The following is a 23,065-nucleotide window of genomic DNA, read 5'->3' on the forward strand; positions in this document are numbered from 1 at the left end:
GTAAGCTTATGGAAGGCGTTCAGGCTACAAGGGAGCCTACCAGATTTGTTCCAACGGGAACTAAACCAAGCAACAAAGTGAAGAGAGATACTCGCCAGTCGCGATTCGTGACAGCGTGCACACGCAGCGCAGAGATTACTGTTAGACTGATGAGCAGGATCAAGTCCGTAATTTAGTGGACGGATACAAACCTGCCCAAATACCGTAGGATACTAGAATACAAACTTCAGCGAAAATGTTCGAGTCGAGGCAGCTGAACGCAAAGGCCATCAATGAGACCCCGTATAAGCAAAAGAAACGCTCCACCTCTTTGGCGCACACGTCAGCAATGTACTTCTCGATATGATACGTAATCATACCTTGGTCGTGTTCCAGGGCAAAATGGTCAGAACGTTGGCAAGTCCCAAAGCCAGCATAGATACACGGTTTGTGTAGAAAGTCCATATAACGCTCCTGGATCGGCAACTCCATATAGACTGAATCTCTCGATCTAGCGTCAGAAAGAATTCGTAGAAGACAAGGGCTGCAAAAAAAACACAAGTGTGGGTGTAAGCAGAAAAGAATGTAGAGAAGAACTACTGCTCGCCTGCTAGTGCGATTTGACAAAAGTAGGCGACACTGCTACATAGATTGGCCGAAGCCATCTTCAGTAGGTAGAAAATTAATGTGGAAGGAACTGACTTCAACTCTACGAGGTCAAACAACTCTGAAGCATTCGAACCTTGCGACATGTTATTTGTTATCGATTTGTGTATTTCTCCAAGAGCAGCATAAGGCTCGGTGATTTGGGAGGGGAGTGGGGCGAGTAGCCTACAGGCGCCGCTTCTTTTCTGCACGTTGGAGCCAGGGCGTGATGACTGAGGATATCAGGGCTGTCTGGCACGCGAATCCATCATTACAAGATCTCTTGCATAGCATTATATCAAAATGTACGGAAGACTGGACTGTTTATCATGCGACCGGGCCGTGATCACTTTCAGAAGCCAAATCATGAATCACACGTACATACATCATGCCAGCAATGTGCCATATGCTATTCGGAGCTGCGATTGGTGCATGCGCAAAACATTACCCCGAATGGATCGGTGAGCAACGGTGAGCGCCACATCTGCCAGTCTGCTTGAAGCTCCGTCTGTGTTTCCCGCCGCAGGAGCGCGGCGCTGTGAAAGCCTAGGATGTGGGCTCGACGATAACCTAAGCGCATTGATTTAACATCGTTGACACTTACCTTTGTGAATAGCTATAGCGCACAGCCGGTAAAGTCATCTCCGGAAGACTGCAGCCATCTACGCGTACAGGTTCCGGGTGATGTGAATCGGACCGTGTGGGTGTGTTCAGGAGTTCCGTCTTTCTCATGCATGCAAACTTGTGGCACCACTTCGGCCTTGATCTGACAGATATCTCTGTTCAGACAGATGCAATACGAGAACATGGGTTCATCCAGGGCCTGCGAAACGTTGAGAAGACCGTAAGCATCCGTGGAAACGGGGACGTTACAAAACTTACCTTCTGATACCGCTCCTGCACAACATCTGCCCGGCTGGAACATACCTGCATACATATTTGGTGGTCCAGTGTAAGTCCGGGGCAGATATGATGTTTGCTGATATTATGAAACAAACTATTTGGCAGATATTTAGGGTAGCTAATGGTGCAAATTCCGAATGACCCGAAGGGATAATTTGGTTCTGGGAGTGAGAGCAAAGAGGCGTTTACGTAATATAGGAGGTACAACCGAGTCTCATGTGATCCTCAGGTCTCATGATCAGCGGTGAGCTTTGGAGTCTAATACCGTTACCATAGCCTTCCGTTTCAGTGTATCCGTATAAGCGTCGGTGCGTGTTACTACGACCTCTGTACGCCTTGTGTGTTATACTCGCGCGATCGCGACATATAACTGTATGACCCCCCACGGATGGGGAGGTGCGCCGTCGCGCAGGAAGAAAGTTGCAAGTGTATCGGAGGTCTTCCAGATGTCCCTGTTCGGGAGCGCTGACTTGCTGCAAAGTCGACAGACAGCATTGTACGTGGGTCCGTTGCTAATGGAAGATGGTGTATATACTAAGTTTTAAAACAGTCATCAGTGTGTCGTAATCGCGGCTCCTTTCGACTGGCTTCAGAGCTGTATCTCTTTCCAAAACCTTCGGACACTTGCAAGATTGCACGAGATTGCCTCGCATGAAACAGTCCGCACAGCCGAGAACCATTCAAATTCAGACTTCAACGACAGAGAGGGACCATCACATTCCAAGTAAGCGCGAAAATTATACAAATAGAGCCAAAAATATGTCAGAAGACCGAAAGAGAGTGCGAACGTCTATATGCAACGGGGCCTGATCTATACTATATTTGATCGCTTTCAGCACGTGACACGGACTTGGAGCAAGAAAAAGATCTCCTTCGAGCCGGGATCGAACCAGCGACATCAAGATTACGTAATTATTTATCCATTACAGTCTTGCGCTCTTCCAACTGAGCTATCGAAGGTTATTATTCAATGATATATAAGTGTATCAAGTGTATGCTGGTGCCAGGATGATGACGATAAAGAAATCTGCACTTATATACCGCAACCTACCGCAATAAGCAAACCGAGTGCTAAGACGCGGTGACAACCGGTCCGTACAAGCTACTAGTAACTAATATGACTGGCCTATCTTAATCGAGGCTCTGAGTGACGATAGGTTATGACGGGGTAAGGAGTAGGTGTAAATCAGTTGGTGCGATCTCGTGTTTCGTGGCGGGCTCCGCGGTGCGGGTGGTACGCCGTTCGAGAGTCGGGAAATGGGTAAAAGTGGTGTGTATGGTGAGTGCCTGGGGGAATGATTGGTATATGGTGTTGATGTCGGTAGGTCCGGTGTATGTCGTCTGACGTTCAGGTTCGATGTGCATCGGCTTCGACTGGGCTGGGTTCTGTCTCGATTCGCTGTCGAGTATCCGTCTCACTCCATGGTCTTGCGTCCTGTTTACCCCCCTCCACCTTCCTCCTCCTCAGCCTCGTCGTCTTCTCCCTCCTCTTGCCCAGGTTCGTCCTCCCACCTAATGTCCGTCTTCTTCGGCTTCTCTCCTGTTTTCGTGAATGCTCCAGATTCCGTCAGGAACCTCCTCAGTGCCTCTCTGCTTCCGCTTCCGTTCCCAAAGTCGTTGGTAGGTCAGCCGTTCTGCTCGCCGCTACGAGTATATGTTTGTGTTGGCTGTATCTTGAGCAATCTTGTGGTACATGTGGTCGTGTCTGTATATATTCCCCACAGGGGCAGTCAACTGTTTCGGAGGGCACGAAATCAGAATAGTACTGGCCTATGAAGACATGCCCAGTTCGGCATTAAACATGCTGGCGCCAGGAGCCAATAATGAGCCCAGCTGAGTCACAAGCTACCACGGTATGCACAATGTCAGAACCCGGCCCACACTTTGTAAATATGATCCAGAGGTTGTGGTATTTTGCTTGGGTCGTGTCCGATAATGCTTAGGTCCACAGGTAATTTACGAAGTATCCAAGTGAGAAACGGAGTCAGCAGCTGAATTCCTGCATATACCAGCAGGGTACTCGAAAACAGGAACACATGATACCGACAACGTCCATCAACGTTCAGTGAAACTCAGCGCAAGACGAATCCAATGAATCATATTCTGTACGACGAACGTCAGACGAGATGACGAACAACGTAAACCGGCGAAGGGGGGGCGACTCACAGTACTTCCCCATTCTAATAAACTCTGCTAAAAATGCAATCATGTTGACGGTCTCCTCGCCCACAGGCCGAATCCATTCAGATGGGAGGGAGAACCCGTACTGGAGAACCCAGTGCTTTAGATTAGCATAGAGCGCGACAAGGATCCAGCAACCTGCTCACAGTTCCAGTGTCCCTTAAATGAACAGCATACGCAAATTTGATCCCCGCTTTCGCATACATCCAGTCTACGACATTTCCAGGAGCTCTGCGAAGAACATCTAGCGTGATTGATTCAAAATTAGGCCGAAGGGTAAATGCTCACTTATACGTCATCGAGCAGAGGGTACCAGCCTGCAATGGGTGCAACCTCAGGTCGAAAGCGATTACGTTCATTTTGAAAGGGCACATACAGTGAATGTTTTGCCGTGAGCTTGCTTGATCGCCCGTGCAGCACCATGGGCGGCCTCAATCTGGTCTTCTGCATCTTTTGTAGTCTTCTTGCATGAGTACGCCCAAGGGGTTGATACTTTGATACAAAACAAGTCAGGGTCGACCGCAACTTGTGGGCACAACAGTACGTACGCATTTGCCCGTATGCTCGCAGATCGATATACGTCTTGAGCGCAGGGAGAGTGGTGACGTAGTTCGCGATGTTGTTTGTTTCTGGCGATTCGAACGGGCGGTGGCCAGGATACCATGGCGTGCATGGGTCAGTGGGCAGCGAGGGCTTGTTCTCTAATTCGAATTCTGGGAAGCGTGCTTTTGCCTTCCACTTGTATCCCTGCCGCAATATAGAGTGAACGTTACGAGGCATTGGCGAAGAACGCTAGTCAAAACGATGACCCTGACATACATACCCAATTTCTGCAAAATTTGAGCGAAAATCAAACGTAAGATCAAAAATCTTGATGCGAACCTATTCATATCCACTCCCACACACTTCTCACTCGGGCCCAGAATCTGCCGATTCTTATACCTAGGCTCCAAATTGAAAAGGGCGTCACACTGAAACATCAACTACACACCAGAGCCTGTCGTGTTCCCAGGTGTAGACATAACCATCAGGATTGGGGACAGGGATGATGTGAAAATCCTTCGCCATCCTCAGTACACATGTATGCTAGAAAAAGCTGCATGAAACTCACATAGTAATCCAACAGTGTCGACATTGCATAGGGCTCAGAAGCACTCGCAACGAGAGCATGTATCAAATACAGCACGGTAGATGTTGCCACCCACTAGTCGATATTGTCAGTATCATATGAATGGCACAGAGTACTCTGTGACTCTATACAAAGAGGTCACACGACCACCATCAATGTGCCATTGCAAGCTGCAAAATTCCATGCCCGTACGATGACGATACGAAAAGATCAATGCACCTGCAATAGAGCTGAAATCTGCCGATTTCACATATGCCAGGACCAATGCATGCTCCATGCTAGGCACCTCTTCGAGATGCCATACCCAATCCATATCAACAAATCAACGTACCTCGCGTGCATGTTGCGCCCCAGTGATAACAAACCCCGCCTTCGCCTTCGCCTTCTTCCCCGTGTTCTTTGACAGCCGCATCGCAAACATCTCCCTTCCCTCCGCCGAGTGGCCGATGTTCACAAGTTGCACTACTTCCGGATGTAGCGCGGCGAGCGCCTCGACAAACTCCTCGATCTCATGCAGCGGATGGTAGTCCGCGTGGAACGTCGTATTCGACAACGACGTCAGATTCCACGAGGACGACGGCGCGCGGGCGACGCGCGGGACCAGTGCAGACCCCGGAATCCGTGACGTCCGCTGCGCGAGATCAGAGCCGTTGAAGCGGGAGAGGGAGTAGATCTCCTCGGTCGGGAAGTATACGTCGACTTGAGACTGGCTGACTCGCCAGACGTCCGCGCCTGCTGCCTGAAAGCATACACGCACGTACTCTTAGCGTACGCTCAGATTCGTCGAGGTTATTCGCGCACCTCTGCAGCCTCTAATACATCTTCAACGCCCCATCCTTTCGCAAACTCGATCGCAAAAGACTTGAGGAGACCCTCTTCTGGGGCTACGTTTGCTACATCGAAACCGAGGACTGCCTGACTCTCGCTAGGCAGGTAGGACGCCCAGGCAGCGGACGAGCTCAGCACTGTACAGGCAAGCAGATACCGCAGTAGCATTTTCATAGTACTTCGCAGGGAAAAACATGTGTACAAGCACCGACACCCCGTGGTTATGCCAGGACAATCGACACCAGCGCTTGCGATTGGCCAGGTCAAGGCGTTTAGCGGCGGGTGTGAATTTGACGACTTGTCGTTGATTTCAATTTGACTGTGCACATCCACTTTGCTACTCTCCTAATCATGCAGTAATACGTCTCGGTTTCTATCTCATACCTCCCTTCGGTTTCTATACAAGAAATAACGGCTTTCTACTTAAATCCCCTCCACGGGACGAGAGCGCGGCTTGCCACCTGGGGGGGGTGCTATTTCAAAGGATGTCCACCGCATCGGTCTGGCCATCCCTTTATAACTGGGTCATTGAGTTGTTTCCCATAGGAGGAAAGGCCCCAGTTCAACCAGGAGGCTACTACTTGTACGACCGTAATGGTGCGTTTTTGTTTTCGTCTTTCTATCCACTAGAACAAGCTCACCGCCCCTGTTTTAGAGATATTCCGATTTACACTCTATTGGACACTTGTTTTCTATGGGCCTGCATACATCATCTGCGCTACGTATGCTTTCTTCAACGTAACCTTTCCTCCCAGTCGTCCATCGCCAGAGCACCTCAAGCGACGACCCTCGTTTCCTGTCCCATTCAGTTCCTCCTATTTCGGTGCACCACCGATGGTCGCCGTCAATGACATTCCTATGACTCCCTACTCCCCCATTCCGCCTGAAGCCGATGCAGAAACAACAGCGGCCTTGGCCCATCGGTATCGTGCTTTGCTGAAGCCGAACGAGAAGCGGTCCCGAGTCACCTTTGCGCTACTCGTTTTCCTTGCGTTTGCTGTTTTCTCAGTTGCCGGTGCCGTGATAGGCTCGGCAGTGATAGGCTATGTTCTCGCGGGCTTGTTCAAAGCAGGAGATTTCAATATGTCAACGTCAGTGCCTCCAATATATCCCATACAATCACGGTCTGACTCTCTTCCAGATGGATCCCGTTTCTCGGAGGGGTTCTGCAGACTTTGGTAGGACTCCTTGGGTATGTCTTCGATACTCTGAGACGTACGTTTGCTTATATATTTCTTAGTTTATGGCCTTCTGTGGTTGACATTATCTGAATTGTGCGCTGAATTTCCTCGATGTTCCGAATGTTTCGTATGATACCTCACTATTGTTACTATTCGAGGTTCTATCTATCATGACTGCATTGCGTACGCTCACGATCCAGCCGACTCTGCTTGGTGGCAATCCACTCAAGCATGTACAATAACATAGACATCAGCCGAAGTGCATAGAAATAGCTACACGCGCTCCACAAATTATATTGGGTTTGTCCGCAAACGAAGCTACCAGAGGTAGCGAAGATTACAGCTGTGCTTTGAACCACTTTAGTTGTAAAGCCACCAGGACCACAGACAGCACGCTGACGATCTCCCCCAGTCTGGCATAAGCAGGTGCAACCCTCGCGTGAACAAATACGCCGGCTGCGAAGAGGATTGCTACGAAATTGTAGATAGCGGCGTTCTGACTGAGCAGTAATACAACTTGAATAGGTTACAAAGATGGCGAGACTATAGATATACTATACAAGATAATCGGGAGAGGGATACTCTACGGCGGCACAGCTCACCTAGCATCAGACGGCAGCATCATATATGTATATTGCTCTTTCCATTGTTGGAATCCTACAAGAGAGACTTCTCCGCACAAATCTGCCGTAATAGTGCGCGCCTCGGTTAGGTTCTACATGCGGCCAGCCGTCTGTCAGCTGAACAGTCCAGCTAGGCGTAGACAAAAAGGCCACTTACGTGAAGGAGTAAAAACACGGCCGCGACGCCACTAGCGTAGAACATGTACTCATAGCTGGTCACAATCTCCAGGTGAGGGGAGCGTGCAGTTGCCCCGCCGTCTGCGCCGGGGTCGTTGATAGGGCGGGACATATCACCATGATAGAAAACGCGATCTACAAGATCTTGGTGTTGGGTCTGGTGTAATGGCTCGCCTGTGCGAAGCGACTGCGAAACTAGCAAGAAAGTGGACATGACGTCGCTGATCTAACTTGTATGTCAACACATTATACGAGAAGAACGGGGGGTAAGTGCTCACGAAGTTTGGATTGAGGACCTTGGTGTGCCGGAGTAACGAAATACGGACCTGGTGATCCAGCTGTGCTAATGACCCACCAACCTACGAGCCCTCAGCCTATCAGTATATAGCTGACTCGACATTATTTATTTTACCCACCATCGCAAGGTTGGCCAACATCTCCGCTTCTAAACTGACCAGTCTACTGTATTCCTTGTACGGCCATGCACCACGTAAGTTGCCCTCAAATTTGGCCAACGTCGTCTGCATCTTTAGCGCCTGGATTTTCTGTGCAACGCCGATGATCTGCTCTCGCACCCCGCGTGCCCAATCAAGATCACCCGCAAAACCTAAGCCTTCCTTGTCCCCATCGCCAGACGCGGCTTCGTGGATCCAGCCTGTCATGAGGCGAGAATATATGTGTGCGAGCGAGGCGGTCGTCGATGCGCAGCGCAACCGAACGGACTTGCGAGCAGACCTGGGCGGCAAAATCATCATGATGAACGACGCAACAGCCCCTATCAACTTCTGTGAGCGAGTACACGACCAATGTTATGAAACTTCGATACCAATCACAACGAGAACCCATCTTCTCCAGGCAACCGGCCAACCGAAACCGACATTGCCGAATATCAGCAAGTGGCTGTCGATCCATGAATAACCCACAATAAGTGCCCATGTCGCCTACAAATTTTGAGTACACCAAAACCTTGCTTAGGACACCGTGCTTACCCCAATCATCATAACTCCAGGCAAAAGCTGAGGAGGAGCAAATATTCGGAGAAAGAGTACGGGTATAAGAAACACGCCGACGATAACCGCCATTCCATATGGGCTGCCGTGGCCATTTCCGGAGCCTAGCATTTCATTATATCACCCATTTTTCGAAAAATCATGGCTGAAGACGCACCGATGTACCAGCTGAGCAAGCCAAAGACAAGGCCGACGAAAGTCCCCGCTAGTCGCAACATAATGCTGTGTAGTTTTTACTTCAGCACGAGTTACTCCAAAGTCAGAATAAGACCATACTTCCAGATCTGATCGCCTGCGTAGATGTTCAGAGTGGTCTGCGCCATGATCAAAGCCCTGCAAGAGATATTAGATGCCAAATTTTGAACATCCCGAAATACATACCAAATGCTCTTCTCCGCATATACGAAGTCTAGATATCGTCACACATCAATTAGGGGAAGTCGAAATGGATGACAGGGGAGCCGCTTACGAGTAGAGGTGCGACACACTGAGGGAACCCATAACGCGATGGTGACGAATACGTACTTGAATGCGAACTATGATCGCACGTTGGCAACTACTCATGCACCCTGCAAGTGAGACAAATATGATACGAACTAGTGCCTCCGGTGTTTGAGCCCACAGGAACGCTCGATGCAAAACATTGAATATGTGCTGGATAGCATTCCTCGGAGGCCTGCCGTCCGGGTCCCGCCCTGATAAAACAGGCAGTTCAACGAAGCGAATACAAATCTTACCCTACACGGAACACTCACGATAGTCTTTTTCCTCTTTATACTCTTCGCCTTCCTCCTCCGGACGGACTGGATCTTCTCCAACCGCTTCTTCTGTGGAGCCATCTTTCTGCGAGAGGACGTTCCAAATCGTCCGCAGCCCTTTCGGTGCCCATAGTCTATTCCTCCTTCTCTTCCGTGCGGTCTCACCAATCACCTCTGCCAAAGCATTCACTCCTTGACTGACGACTACGACATTCACTGCGAAGGTGTATGCAATATAAAGTGCACGTAGTGGTGCAGCGCCCTTCCTCTTCTTCGTCTCCCCTTCATCGCTAGCCGGATTCCCCGCGAGGTCCAGGATTGCGCCGAATGGCTCCAGGATTACGAACCGATCTGTATTTTTAAAGGCTTTAAGCGACCTCTCTAGCTCTTCTTGTGCTACATCCAGTGCTTCAAGGCGTGTATCCATATGTACTGTGCTGTCCCGGGAATATCGCCGAGTATTGATCGACTCGATGACTGCGGCACAAGCCACAACCGTGTGAGCGCAAGCTTCCCTAACCGGGCGTGTGGCGTCTCGTAGCGAAGATAACACGTCCTCAAAGGGCACTTCGCCAGCTTGTCTCGCATAAAGTTCCCGCAATACCGGCGCGTCACCTGTTTCCGTATGTTGAGACTGAGTCGGCGTCGTGTCTGAGGTCGATGCCCGGCAATCGGATATATGTAGACTCTGTCCTATCAGTCGCGTAACGCACTGCAGCGACGCTGTGCTAGCCCGGTCAGCGACTCCAACAGAAGACAAGTATAACTGAGAGGAGCGCACACAGTCGGCTGACGACCACACTCAGTGGCTCCTCCAATGCTTTAAGATCGTCCCCATTCCACTTGCCCCAACTAAACTCTAGATTGATGAATGTCAATTGTGGAATGACTGTCGGTTCCGTCAGCTGCGAAGAATTATGCAAAGCAGACACTCACATGCACGAAGAGTTGCTATAATCCCCTCTCTAGTGCTCGTCACGCGCTGAAGCACAGCGCCATCCTCAATCAGGGAGCCTACCGGGGAGCTTAGTACGTCGTCCTGAAGACGTACAAGTGTCTCAATTTGAGACAAAAGACCAGAGACAGAAGTCAAAAGGGCATGATTGAGGGTTTCTGGGAATATGACTATGATTACAATGACCGCAATTCCGATGTAGCACGCGAGTGAAGTCAGCATTGAATTTAACAGCGTATATTCTCCGAACGGGAATAGCGGACCATAGCTCTGCCGAGAACCGTCAGCTACAACCAAAAAAGAGATAAAAGAGGAACTCACGCAGAAGATGTCTACAGCTATAGTCCCAAATATGCTCATGATCAGCAGTCGTGGCATATATGCTCTTATAAGTGCAAAAATGAATGAGGCCACAGCCAGAAAGGCCCCAAACATGACTGATGAGCTGCACGCCCCAGACTCAGAGAATAACTCTATGAGTATACATTAAAACACACCGTGTGTCCAGAAAGTCGCCATTAAAAATTCCGGTTTCAAACAGCACGTCAGGATTTGCAAGACCTGAGGCGCTGTCCCGATAGTCAGAATTAAAGCCCGGGATACCGATGAGATTTACCTCTGCTCCTCCCGCAGCAGCGTTTGTTCAACGAGGAGTTGATTGCGTACCGCAAGTGCAGCGCGCATTGCGGCGGCACTGATTCCCCACCCGAAACAAACCCCAACAACGACTGTCATGAGAACCTATGATAGTACTGATAATTAGAAGCAGGCTTGCAAGCTAGGGTGGGACTCACAAAGAGGAACACTTGAACGGGCATGTTGGGTGGGACGAGCATGCTTCCGAGAAGGGCAAAAAAGGCACTGAAAACCGGAAGGGGTGAGATGAGACAATAACTGGGAGTGAAAACGTACGTGTTACCCAGCGTGCGGAGCGACGCGTCGGGGAGCATAATAACGAACGAGACCCAGGAAGCAAACCAGCATCTGAGGAGCATTCGCCAGGACTTGCGCGCGCGGAGATTACTCGAAACCCATGGCGGCAACTTGTCCCAGAAGTGTGTAGTCGACTGCAAGGGCGCGGCGTTCATCCTAGCAGTAACAGGGGAGATTGGAGCAGCAAAGTGAGTGTGGTGAAAAACGACAGGCTTCCATACTTATGATTGTCCACCAATGGAATGGTACGGCCAAGCACGGCTACGATCGAGGCGGTGTTCTGTCAACAATGTTGTGTCAGCGGGGCGGGGCGCTCAGAGCAAGATCGAGCCGGGTTGACTGCTTGTACTTGAAAGATTTCAGGGGGGCGTAGTATATGTCGCACATTACTTGAGTACAGTCCGCCAATTCGATAGGTCTGGGATGAGAAAGGGGGGAAAGAATTAGAGAGGGTGAGTCGAGTATTTGTTCGTCACGGCGAAGTGAAGCTGCCAATTAAACATTTAGATTACCTCCTCAGGTTGACACTACGTCATCTTGACCGTCATCACAACATGCCATCCGGGATAACTAGGCCGGCATAATAATATAACCGGTTTGCCACTGTGACTTAGCCTGAAAACCTGTCTGTAGTCATACGGCTGTAATTGGCAGACTTATCCGGCGTACTGTGGTGACCACACCATCCTGTGTTTCACACAGAGACTTACTACGAGAGGTAAGCCCACATTATTTAGCTCAATATCTCCAACTAGTGGGACTATAGGTTTTTAGGCCAACTAGCCTGGTTGGCGGATGCATGTCATGTCGGGGCGAACTAGCCTGTGTACTGTACCTACAGGTGGGGTTTTATTCCGATATTGGCTGCATATGTCCATGTCTCCTCAGCTAGTGTCCGGTCAGATCTGATAGTAGCGTGCTATGTATGATCAGAAGACGATGAAAGAAGTTGAACATGACTTCCTACACGAGCTGAAAGTTTCATAATGGAGTCAGGACTCGACGGGACTAGTCTAATGATGTTATCCAGGCGAGCAAGAGGCAATCTTCCACGAAATTACAACGGCGCCTTACCCTCAGCTGTGCGGTTTCCCAAGTCACGATGAATAATTGATCTGGTAATGACCGTCAGCGGACGAAGGGCCCACGATGAGCATGTCACAGACGTTGCTGTATACAGAGACGAAATCAATTCGATGCTCGGTTCCAACAACGACGAATACAGTAATGACGAAATATCCATTGTTCACGGGTCTTGTAGCACAAGCAAACACATTCTTATAAATCGGGGTCAATAAATTTATGAAAATCAGAGAACATCCGAGTAGAATAATTTATGCTCAGAGGAGACACACGAAATCATGTAACATCACCGTGTGTTGGGCTGTGGAGATGACCCTCACTAAGATTGTTCATCTCATCTTCGTTGGCGTCAAGATGCTGATACCTTCGCCAGAAGAGAAGGCCGGACACAGCAGCAAGTGCGCACATCAGCGAATAATTCCACACGAGCAGAGGGTCAGCTGACAGCGCTAATCATCATGTTACTAAACCTCTCGTATCAGACAAAGAATGAGTGCTTACCAACGAAAGCTTCGCCAATGGCACTTGCTACAGCAGACATGAACAAGAAAACCGCCATGACGAGCGAGCGCATGTTCTTCGGTGCCTTCGTATACGCATACTCCAAGCCAGTGATCGAAGCGAGGATCTCGGAGAACGCGACGAGGATGTAGCATCCGGTTTGCCACCAGATGTTTACGTCTGAGGTGATTGTCTTGCCGTCCGCATCCACGCACGTCGCTACGTTATTTCCGCACGGATTTCGCCTGTAAATGAAATACTGCACGGTGGCAGCCCAGAACATCCCCGCAGATCCAGTCATAAAGCCCAGAGAGATCTTCCTCAGCGGCGTCCATCGAACACCAGCGCGACGTAATGCCGGATAGACGTAGAAGTCGCACAAGGGAATGAATATGACCAGGATCAAAGGATCAAGGTTCGACAACACGTCGTTGGGAATGCCGTGAGTCGCCATAGTCGCAGCTTGCGACGTCAAATTGGTACCCAGCTGTCCGAGCACCAGAACTACGAGCATATGAAGAGGTTTTCGAAGACAAAGTGTTGAGTTGCTTACAGTATATAGGGTACCAGAGGAAGACTTCGCACGCTTGCAACCCCCTCTTAAGCTCTTCTATCCACTGGTCGTCGAATGCCATCCACTCAGGGCGCAGACTATCTTCGAGGCGGCTGGGTTTAACGCCGTCCCAGAATTTAGGTGCCGTCATGTGTTGATAGGTAGTATAGGGATTCAGAGACCATTTTCCCTTCATTCCAAAGCGCCAGACTTTCCATGCTGTTCCGAGGACGGATCCGGAAGGCGGGGACTTAACATAGCGGTCTCGTCCCAGGAACAGGACGATAGGACATAGTAGGAATATCACAGTAGGCAGAGAATATGCAAGCCAGAAGCCTACGTACTGGAAACGTAAGATTGTATGTACAATTTGAAACCTTGTGAAATTTGTACCTTTTCTGAGTAGGTCATGCCAATTTGACCGACCAAGGCACCAATATTGATAAACAGATAAAAATACTAGAGGGGGGGAAATTGAATGCCGCAGGGCCAGAAGTAACAAAAAGGACAGACCATATAGATTCTTGAAGTTGTCAGTGCAGGATCTATGATCACACGATCGCCATTACCATTGACCCTCACGAAAAGCTTCGTCTGTTTGTACTGTTCGGCTACCAATGGTGATATGTTTGCCTTGAATCCTCCCGTCCCGACTCCCATGATGATCAAAGCCACGAGGAAGTATACGAGCGCCAGCTTCTGATGCTCGATTATACCGGGAATAGCTGACACCACCAAAAGAGCATGTCCGAAGAGAGCAATGGCCACGGCGATGCATATAGTCTTGAATCGGCCCCAACGCGTGTCGGCAATATAAGCCCCAAACAGTGGTATCAAGTACACCCTTGAGTGTGTTAGGTCGACCTGACGCACTGAAAGAGATAAGAGACTTCACCAGAAGGCGTTAAACGTTCCAATAGCAGAAGATGCACGCTGACCCAGCCCCAGAGCACCTGATTGACCGTCTGCATATCCGGCGCCAGTACGCGAGTGAGGGGGGAGCGGTTGTTGTAAAAAATTCGTCTGTTGAGCCTTGTGAATTGCAGAGGGAATCAAGAGTATCCGCGTACTCACAAAAACCACTGTTGTCCCGTAATAAGAAAACCTTTCAGCTAGCTCAATGAATGCAATAACTCGTACCCCACGCGCATCAGCGTTGGCTCGAGGGATGAGACAAGGCAGCTGCAACTCACGATAAGCATTCCACGGTATCGAGTCGGCCACTCGACTCAAGCTATTCCTCTCCTCGTCGGTAGGTTCCTCAAGTATATCATCCGTAGCTCTAAGCTCATAGTAGGCAAAGTCCGACCCAGATGAGGCTGAATGGATACCCAAGGATTGGAGGAAGCGAGTATAGATGGAGTCACGAGCCCTTCCTGGGACACGAGCAGGTCCCATCGCGTGCTAGGGTGACGCCGCAGCCCAGAGGTTCGAAGCTTGTCGGATTGCCGGCCCCGCGCGCTCAGTGGGGAGTGAACACGCCATGCACAGCAAGAGGTTCGCTAATAGTCACTGAGCCAATCAACGGCTCCAGCCCGCACCGGGGACTCGGGCCTCCGACAAGGTTCCTGTAACCTGCTCAACGTGTATCATTGAGGGAACCTCGGACTTATTGCACGCAGGCATCTGACAGCGTTCTAAGCTACTTGCAGCTTCGGCTATCCAGTGGGCGAGCTGTGTCGTTGATGTCGTGAAACATGCACCCAGTCAAGGAGGTTGAGATTAGCTTTCCGTTCAGCGAGTGCAATTAGGAATTCGACAGGAGCAAGTGTGTGGAGACGAGTTTTGGTTTTGGAGAAAGTACGTGTTTTGACCAACTCTTTGTATGTCATGAATCCTACGGGTCGGCACACACTGTGACAGCATCCATACGTTCAACCTGTGGCTAGACGACGATGCTTTGAATGCACCGGGAACGTCTTACTGATTAACGATAATATTATTCCCTTTTGATCAGTGGCGTGTCCTGTTGCTCACATGAGTCTTTATGGGGCGATTAGAAGAGTCGGGATTATGATTCGGCGATGCATGCAAAACGGGGTCTCGAGTGACAGTGCCACGAGCATATTGTCTGTCTGTCTTCTGGAATGAAGACACTTATTTATGTTCAAAAAGACTGTCTCGGATCTATCGACGCATCTCATGGGGTGACTCTTCGCTTCATGCGGCCTATTCCTGATTTCTTTGTCTCGTTTTTGGTTCATGCTGTCGAAAGTAAGAGACCTTCCATTCTCTGCCTCATTTTAGGTTCGAATGCGAGACCGCTGTCGTAAGCCTCGATATCCGGGTATAAATTCCTCAGATGAATTCAGGATTGACAGCGTGCTCTGCGTCATGTTGACCCGTTTCCTTCTGCTTTGTAGTCTGAGCTTTCCTCTCATAGTTGCTATTCCCGCTGGCTTAGTGCCAGATCAGCTAGGCTTCACGGGACATGGAGTCTTCCAAATCCCTGACCCTACAGCTAGTTTCGGACGCCATGACAGCTACTTCCCTGGGCCCAGTGAGGTAGGATTTCCTGGCCCTACTGCGAGTGAGTGATCCATTACCCTCGGTAATATTCAACCGCTCATCGGATGGTTTACCTCACATAGCGGGGTCCGAAGCTGCAGCAATCGCCACTGCGCCCGCGGCTGCCCTGAATCTTGATACCTACCCCATTATAGCACCCTCGGTGCGATACAGTGGATCCAATCCCGAGTTCAATCCAATGCGTTACTGGGGTAGCCTTACTCCCTGGTTCTCTGTTGGTGATGCATTCGGACTCCCGAACACCTCCCCGCAAGTCCCGGATGGATGCGAGCTGGACCAGGTACATCTTCTTCATCGGCACGGGGCGAGATATCGTACGCCGATGCCTGGTGCGAATGACTCCGATTCTGGTCTACCTTCCGTCATTGGGAGGCCTCACTTCAAGGCGAGCGGCCCCTTGCAGTTCTTGAATACGTGGAAAGATCTGCTTGGAGAAGAAATTTTGACTCCATTCGGTCGTGATGAGCCGTCAGTTCACTGCGCGATATGATACTGTGGTATTTATCTGCGATTCCTTCCCACACAGATTTAATCTCGGCGTTGGATTTAGGGTCAAGTATGGCGAGCTGCTCAACAGATTTAAACGCCACTTGCCCGTTTTCCGCACATGTTCACAAGGTAAGAGCCCCCGCTGTGCTCACGTACGAGTATATTATCTTACGCAAACGTCATGCAGAACGAATGGTTCAGACTTCGTCAGTGCTGACTCCATATATCCTATAGTTCGAGTGACCAAAACTCACGTCTACAGGCTCAACTTCGCGGCCGGTTTTTGGGGAATCCCAGAATATCTGACATCGTATCATCAGCTATATATTATCGAGGCGCCAGGATTCAACAATACGTTGGCACCGTACATGAATTGTCCAAACGCTTTCGGAAAACACTTCCTTACTGGGATATATGCTGCTGGCAATTGGTCTGAGCTCTATCTTGCAGAAACGGTCCCTCGATTACAAGAGTACATCAAGGGATATACACTTACCGTCAAGGATGTATCATGGATGCAGGAGACATGCGCGTATGAGACAGTGGCGCTTGGATACTCGAAGTTCTGTGAGCTATTCACGGAGGACGAATGGAGGGGTTACGAGTACGCGAGTGGTATGTCCCATCAACAGGATTTGCACCGCTGTCAAGAGATGCTAATATGAGAGGATCCTCCGGCAGACTTATCATTTTGGTATGGCTTTGCATTTGGAAACCCTGTCGCCGCGGCACAAGGAATTGGCTGGGTACAAGAACTAGTAGCTCGTTTGACGAAGGAACGGCCTACAGTCTTCGATACAAGCATGAATCGTACCCTCAATAGCAACAAGATCACTTTTCCTCTCGATCAGCCGATGTATGTTGATGCTACTCACGATGCAGTGATAGCTAATGGTTCGTGTGCTCGTTGGTATTGGCTGTACCCCAGCTGACAATGAATTTCCTGTAAAGTAATCACCGCTCTGAACTTTACGACACTGGCTGCAAATGGCCCGTTGCCGAGCGATCACATTCCTATTGACCAAGAAAGTTGTCTTCGTTTTACCACTCCTTCTCATGCTCATGTTTCATATGTGCAGACCTTCCGAGTACGAGATATTACGCCCTTCTCTGCGAACCTAGTAGCACAGGTGGTATCGTGCGCCACGTCTGGTCGTACCAAGAAGATGCCATTTATACGCTTCCTTCTGAACGACGGCGTGGTTCCATTGACCGGGCTTGCTCACTGTGAGAAGCACAATAGGGATGGCCTGTGTCTTCTCGAAGACTTCATCAAAGGTGCAAAGGAGCGTATTTCGGAGGTGGATTTTACGCAGGATTGTTTTGGTAGAGACTAAATGTACACCAATGCTCTATCCTCTAATTGAACGAGCGAGGCTTGTGTTGATGTCTCGAGCTCTGGTTGCTGACATTGTATTATCTTTCTTTGACGGTTGCTCCTATGATGGCTTATTGACTTGCGTACTCGCCTCAGCGAGTGTCCTGCTTTTTGCACGATGTACGTACACAACCAAGGGGCTATTCGGTACTTAATTGGTATTCGCTCTACGTATAGCGAATCGTTGTTTTATCTGCGGGGTTGTGTGGCGGCCCTTTCGCTCATTACACAAAGTGTGACTGTATCTTGTCAATACACGGTCGAATGGTGTAGCAGGTTGCTTGATGCTCGTGTTCTCCAGCTCTACGAGTTGTCTACTCGTGACGAGCGCCGGCGCTTCGGCTGAGCTAAGATTGATTTCAGAGTAGTGGCGGAATGCTTCAAACTTCGAGTTCAACTTGAACTTTATACACTCATGTCTCAGAGGTCGGGCCAGAAGAGGAACAGACCCCCATCGTCAACGCGCAGCATCTTACGCCTCAGCACTCCTGATGGCACGAACCCGCCTCCAGCGAAGAAACAAAAGGTCAAGTCATTGACCTCAGTAAGTTCTTTTGCAAGGTGACTAGGAGTCGGTTGCATGATAATGAATATCATAGCCTGCAGATTGCTAGACCACCTACATTTAATTTGACAGCCAGCCATCATAAGACGTCTTCACAGGATGTAAGAAGTAAAGGAAAAATGAAAGAGACAATAGAGGATGATGACACCCAATTTGGTGAGTTTTCCCTTCACAGACTTCGTCGTCGAGTTGACAACTCTAAAAGGTCACCAACTATGGGTGGATAGATACGAACCTTTGACTGAGGTATATTTCTATCTTTTCTGTTTTACTCCGATCTGCAACCAAAGTTGAAGCTCGCCTCTTGGCACTACTCAGGAAGATCTTGCTGTGAACAAACGGAAAATACAAGAAGTGCGCCAATGGTTAATGGAAGCATTTGATGGGGGTCCCTCGGGAAAGCTTAGAAAGTACAGAGTATGACATCCTTCACATTTCGTCCGGAGCTCTTGCTCAGGCCTTGCCATCAGCGAATTCTAGCCCTTACCGGTCCCGCAGGAACAGGAAAGACTGCCGCTATACGCGTTCTCGCTCGCGAACTCAATTGCGACCTCTTGGAATGGCGGAATAGTATGGACGAGCAGTTTACTCGCACAGACGATTTCGTCCTAGACTTGGACGAGGAGCCGGTGGAGTATGAGGGACTCGCAGACAAGTTCAGGACATTCCTCACACGCGCGTCGAGTTGTCACACTATCTTTTCAACATCTACTGTGCTCCCTGGTAGCCAAACACAATCATCCCAGGCAACGGTTCCCTCTCGGTCGCATACACCTGAATTAGCTCATTCGACATCTACAGGAGAGGCTCAAGCTAAACGACAGATTATCCTCCTTGAAGATCTTCCGAATGTCTTACATCCCGCGACACAAGCTGTGGTTCACGCTGCCCTGCAAACATTCGCTTTCTCGCATGTGCTGGGCGCACCGCTCGTGTTGATTATAAGCGACACGGGGTTTCGGGGAGAGGATCCAGAAAATGATGCTGGGGGGTGGAGACGAGCTAAAGAAATCATTGATATACGGACCGTGCTCCCACCATCGTTGTTGAACTCTCCGAGCGTCACACAAATAGGGTGCGTATGACGCGTATTCGTGACACGTCTATTAACTCACCGTCATCTAGCTTCCGATCTCTCACACCTACTTTTCTTCGCAAAGCACTCCAGAATCTCCTCAATGCGCACTATTCTTCTGCTTCTGGCTCTCCGCCTTCAAAAGACGTGCTCGATGCTATCACTGAGTCATCGAATGGTGACATCCGCAGCGCAGTGATGACCCTACAATTTGCATGTACTGCTGACACCGGTAAGAGATCGGCGAAGGGCACCAGGAAGAAGCGCGGTGGACTGCAGGTAGGTGTGTTAATGGAGGTTGTGACAAGGCGAGAGCAGAGTTTGGCCCTATTTCATCTGCTGGGAAAGATCTTGTATAACAAACGTATGAGAATACTTTCGATGACTGGAACCTTGCATTAAGACTGCATAACTTAGGCAAAGGCGACCCAGAGAGCACGTCGGCATCGGCGAAGGACATCCAACGCGATAGGATGTTTGACGCGCAGCTGAGAGATCCCCCACCGCTCCCTACACACTTACAGGAACACCATCGACGCGCTTCACGCGTCGACGTGGATGTGAGTTATCCTCTATGATGCACGATTATTAGGTGTCGCGTTTATGATCACTCATTCTGGTTACATGCAGACACTCTACGCAGACTCACCGATCGACGCGTCGCTTCTCTCGTTATATGTCCAACAGAACTACACTCAGTATTGCAACACACTCGACGAATGTGCCGCTTTGGCTGATTGGCTGAGTTACATCGACTCGAGTGGTGGTGAGACGGTGCGTCTTGTCAGTATATTTCGATCGTGTATGAAGTTGATGTTGCATCCATACAGTGGCATCAAGCAAATCCGCATCACTTCCACTTGGTCACGCTGAGCGCGTTGCATTCGCTGCCTTCACCTGTAGTGCGCCGCAATCAGAAAGCTTACAAGCCTGCGTTCTTTCAAGCGCTTCAACGAGAGCATGAAGCGGAAGATGGGGTCCGGGATGTCCAGGAATGGCTGCGACGAGTCAGTCCACTCTCTTTGCTCTTACACCGTGACAGAAACAGACGTAGTGGTCTGTGAATATAGGACATAGATGAAGGTGCAGGGACATGGAGCAGACGGGAAATAGCTCTCGAGCTTGGCGCCGTGCTGAGGATGCGGGACTTCGCAGGCGTGTTCGACATGACAGACTCTCGCGTTTTGATACGATCTAATGGCTTCCCAGGTGACAGCTCAGCTCCTTCGACCCACAGGTCATTCTCGAGGCTCGATTTCGTCAAAGATGTGGGCGGGCTGGCACAGCTGACAGAGGATGGAAAAGAAGACAGGGACCATATCTCTGATGAGGACGATGATGCTACCCGAATTACAACCGCTACTGGGGATCGTGAAGGCGGGGAGGATGGTGGAGGATGGCTAGAAGGCGATGATATTGAAGATTTTTGACCCTTTATGGTTAAGAGATGACCACAGTTGCTTAATATTGTTTATTGTAAGCTGTATTCATATGTATGGCTGTAATTCATATTATATGCTTCCGAACTACACAAAGCTTCACCAGTGCAGTCCGCGTCGGACTTGCGAGCGCGCCAAGTCCGCACGTGCCGATCACGATCCTAGAGTGTAATCGTCATGTTCTCATCGCAGACCATACCCTCTTAGTAAAGAGGATCATGGCAGAATCATATCGTATCTCTTTCTCAGCTCTGCACACTCACAGTGAACCACAATGCCCCTCGCACCTCCTCTGAACTTCCCCAAGTGGCTCTCGGAGAATGGTCATCTCCTGAAGCCACCCGTGAACAATTATTGCCTGTACTCTGGGAAGGATTATGTTGTTATGGCTGTGGGTGGGCCTAATGAACGGAATGACTATCATGTGAACGAGACCGAGGTGCGTCCCATTTTTTTGCTCCGCTATGTATGAAAGAGCTGACCCAGTGTTACCTTATTTTACAGGAGTGGTTCTATCAGCACAAGGGCGGAATGCTACTTCGGGTTGTTGATGGCAGCGAGTTTAGAGACATCAGGATTGAGGAGGGAGAAATGTTCCTGCTGCCTGGTGCGTCTTGTGAACGTTCTCTTTTGATGGTCAGTCTTTTGACGTAGATGGTCTTCAATGTAGCAAACACCCCGCACAATCCCGTACGCTTCGCGAACACGATCGGCCTAGTTGTCGAACGTGTCCGTCCAGACAATGCCACCGGTGAGCTAGAAACGCCATGTTTCCAGGGAATGCACTTATGTGTCCCGTTGTACAGACCGCCTTCGTTGGTATTGCAAAGCGTCAGTGCACACTTCGCCGACCATCATTCGCGAAGAGTCGTTCCACGTGACTGATCTCGGTACTCAACTGAAGCCTCTCATCCAGAACTGGATGAACAATGAGGCAATAAGAAAGTGTCCTGAGTGCGGGGCTGTCGCAGAGGGGAAGTGAAGGGAAGCTGCAGACTAATTTTTATGTGTAAGAGTATTGGAAGAAATATAGTTGATATGCCAGCGTTGTCGTGATTTGTAGGCTATCTAAACCCGGCTCAATAAAACACATACACCACTATGTCGACATCACATAGGGGCCAATACTTGATGGTGACGTCATCTCTCTCTGACAACATCGCACAGGGTGCCGGTGTGCTCCTTCAATGCCCCCACAAGCGGAAATACACCTGCCGCATCTAGGATGAGCCTTACATCCTCGACAATCTCCACAATGATGTAACGCACCGGGCTACATATAAGACCAGTCGTCTCCCGCTTGACTTGAGAAACTTTCCACCTGAATCTGACGGACAGCCGCTATATAGCCCGCTCGCATCCAACTAGTCCACACTCAATTCATTCGAGCTATCACCATGGACGATTTTATGTCGCCACAGAACAAAGCCCCAGGAGCCCAGACATCCCCACAGCAATTCAGCCAGGGCCAGGGCGGCGCCTATGACAACCTGCAGCAATCGCAGGGCGATATGGGAGGTGGACAGGGGCAAATGGGATCCGGGATTGCAGGCGGATACGAGAACAACTCCCAGCAGCAGAGCGTGAACTCCGGCACCGGTGCTAACCAGCCAGGGGCGCAAGGCCAGAAACAGGACTGGCTAGACAAAGGTATCGCATTCATGGGGAAAAAGGCCGGCGTGAATGTGGTAAGCGGACTGTCACTCCAAGAATTTCAACCAAGACACTCATTTTTGATTGTTCTACAGAGCAATTCACAGGCCGACTCTGCCGGCGATTTTATCAATAAAGAAACAAAGCAATATGCAGGTACGTAACGATCCATGTATCGAGCGTTACGATATACATAGTAATCTTGTGCGCAGGACGGAACCTTCCTGGTGTCGAATAAGGCGATATGCAATGTTTTAACGCCTATATCAACATGTTTGACAGTTTCTCGTATATTGAGGTTCGGATAGTTACGTCCGCGGATTATAATTCCTGTGTGTACAGAAAAATTGTAAACTGGTTTGAAGCGTTAGTCGTGCCCGGCATCAGCTATCCAACATTGCAGCACCGGATACGTTGGAGGTATGATCTGGCAGCTACACAGCAATGAGCGGAAAGCTCAATATCATCGACCGGCGAATGTTATGATATTACACAAGG

General features: G+C 49.7%; 8 protein-coding genes across 8 annotated transcripts; 5 read left to right on the top strand and 3 right to left on the bottom strand.

The window, feature by feature from the left end:
* Positions 1-2,966: 2,966 nt before the first annotated feature.
* On the bottom strand, positions 2,967-5,839 carry FIBRA_05597 (uncharacterized protein; the record flags this gene model as incomplete). The annotated part of the gene is made up of 12 exons (XM_012327357.1): positions 2,967-3,126; positions 3,663-3,793; positions 3,855-3,939; positions 3,997-4,025; positions 4,085-4,200; positions 4,257-4,455; positions 4,532-4,538; positions 4,615-4,650; positions 4,700-4,767; positions 4,820-4,912; positions 5,169-5,576; positions 5,639-5,839. The coding sequence occupies 12 exons, from the start codon at positions 5,837-5,839 to the stop codon at positions 2,967-2,969; spliced, it is 1,533 nt and encodes a 510-aa protein (XP_012182747.1).
* A 311-nt stretch (positions 5,840-6,150) lies between these two features.
* FIBRA_05598 (uncharacterized protein) lies at positions 6,151-6,926 on the top strand (the record flags this gene model as incomplete). The annotated part of the gene is made up of 4 exons (XM_012327358.1): positions 6,151-6,262; positions 6,321-6,760; positions 6,807-6,857; positions 6,906-6,926. 4 exons carry the CDS (start codon positions 6,151-6,153, stop codon positions 6,924-6,926), a joined length of 624 nt encoding a protein of 207 aa, XP_012182748.1.
* Positions 6,927-7,183: 257 nt separating this feature from the next.
* Positions 7,184-11,457, bottom strand: FIBRA_05599 (uncharacterized protein; the record flags this gene model as incomplete). The annotated part of the gene is made up of 21 exons (XM_012327359.1): positions 7,184-7,346; positions 7,402-7,448; positions 7,508-7,561; positions 7,627-7,872; positions 7,925-8,005; positions 8,063-8,421; positions 8,473-8,587; positions 8,636-8,760; positions 8,814-8,878; positions 8,933-8,989; positions 9,038-9,065; positions 9,126-9,192; positions 9,254-9,351; positions 9,412-10,137; positions 10,196-10,303; positions 10,351-10,639; positions 10,691-10,814; positions 10,867-10,938; positions 10,986-11,110; positions 11,164-11,230; positions 11,282-11,457. 21 exons carry the CDS (start codon positions 11,455-11,457, stop codon positions 7,184-7,186), a joined length of 3,192 nt encoding a protein of 1,063 aa, XP_012182749.1.
* Positions 11,458-12,661: 1,204 nt separating this feature from the next.
* Positions 12,662-14,837, bottom strand: FIBRA_05600 (uncharacterized protein; the record flags this gene model as incomplete). Its single annotated transcript, XM_012327360.1, has 7 exons — positions 12,662-12,834; positions 12,887-13,390; positions 13,440-13,782; positions 13,833-13,898; positions 13,953-14,283; positions 14,335-14,462; positions 14,514-14,837. 7 exons carry the CDS (start codon positions 14,835-14,837, stop codon positions 12,662-12,664), a joined length of 1,869 nt encoding a protein of 622 aa, XP_012182750.1.
* Positions 14,838-15,773: 936 nt separating this feature from the next.
* Positions 15,774-17,794, top strand: FIBRA_05601 (uncharacterized protein; the record flags this gene model as incomplete). The annotated part of the gene is made up of 7 exons (XM_012327361.1): positions 15,774-15,969; positions 16,031-16,436; positions 16,495-16,586; positions 16,645-16,663; positions 16,720-17,072; positions 17,139-17,351; positions 17,409-17,794. 7 exons carry the CDS (start codon positions 15,774-15,776, stop codon positions 17,792-17,794), a joined length of 1,665 nt encoding a protein of 554 aa, XP_012182751.1.
* A 456-nt stretch (positions 17,795-18,250) lies between these two features.
* Positions 18,251-20,905, top strand: FIBRA_05602 (uncharacterized protein; the record flags this gene model as incomplete). The annotated part of the gene is made up of 10 exons (XM_012327362.1): positions 18,251-18,379; positions 18,442-18,556; positions 18,606-18,646; positions 18,719-18,817; positions 18,871-19,475; positions 19,526-19,839; positions 19,893-20,035; positions 20,106-20,249; positions 20,306-20,482; positions 20,546-20,905. 10 exons carry the CDS (start codon positions 18,251-18,253, stop codon positions 20,903-20,905), a joined length of 2,127 nt encoding a protein of 708 aa, XP_012182752.1.
* A 283-nt stretch (positions 20,906-21,188) lies between these two features.
* FIBRA_05603 (uncharacterized protein) lies at positions 21,189-21,896 on the top strand (the record flags this gene model as incomplete). Its single annotated transcript, XM_012327363.1, has 4 exons — positions 21,189-21,353; positions 21,419-21,521; positions 21,585-21,665; positions 21,721-21,896. 4 exons carry the CDS (start codon positions 21,189-21,191, stop codon positions 21,894-21,896), a joined length of 525 nt encoding a protein of 174 aa, XP_012182753.1.
* Positions 21,897-22,311: 415 nt separating this feature from the next.
* On the top strand, positions 22,312-22,805 carry FIBRA_05604 (uncharacterized protein; the record flags this gene model as incomplete). Its single annotated transcript, XM_012327364.1, has 3 exons — positions 22,312-22,602; positions 22,663-22,723; positions 22,780-22,805. 3 exons carry the CDS (start codon positions 22,312-22,314, stop codon positions 22,803-22,805), a joined length of 378 nt encoding a protein of 125 aa, XP_012182754.1.
* Between the last annotated feature and the right edge of the window lie 260 nt (positions 22,806-23,065).

Source organism: Fibroporia radiculosa (genome assembly GCF_000313525.1).
Source record: "Fibroporia radiculosa TFFH 294 genomic supercontigs, scaffold4726, whole genome shotgun sequence".
Lineage (NCBI taxonomy): Eukaryota > Fungi > Basidiomycota > Agaricomycetes > Polyporales > Fibroporiaceae > Fibroporia > Fibroporia radiculosa.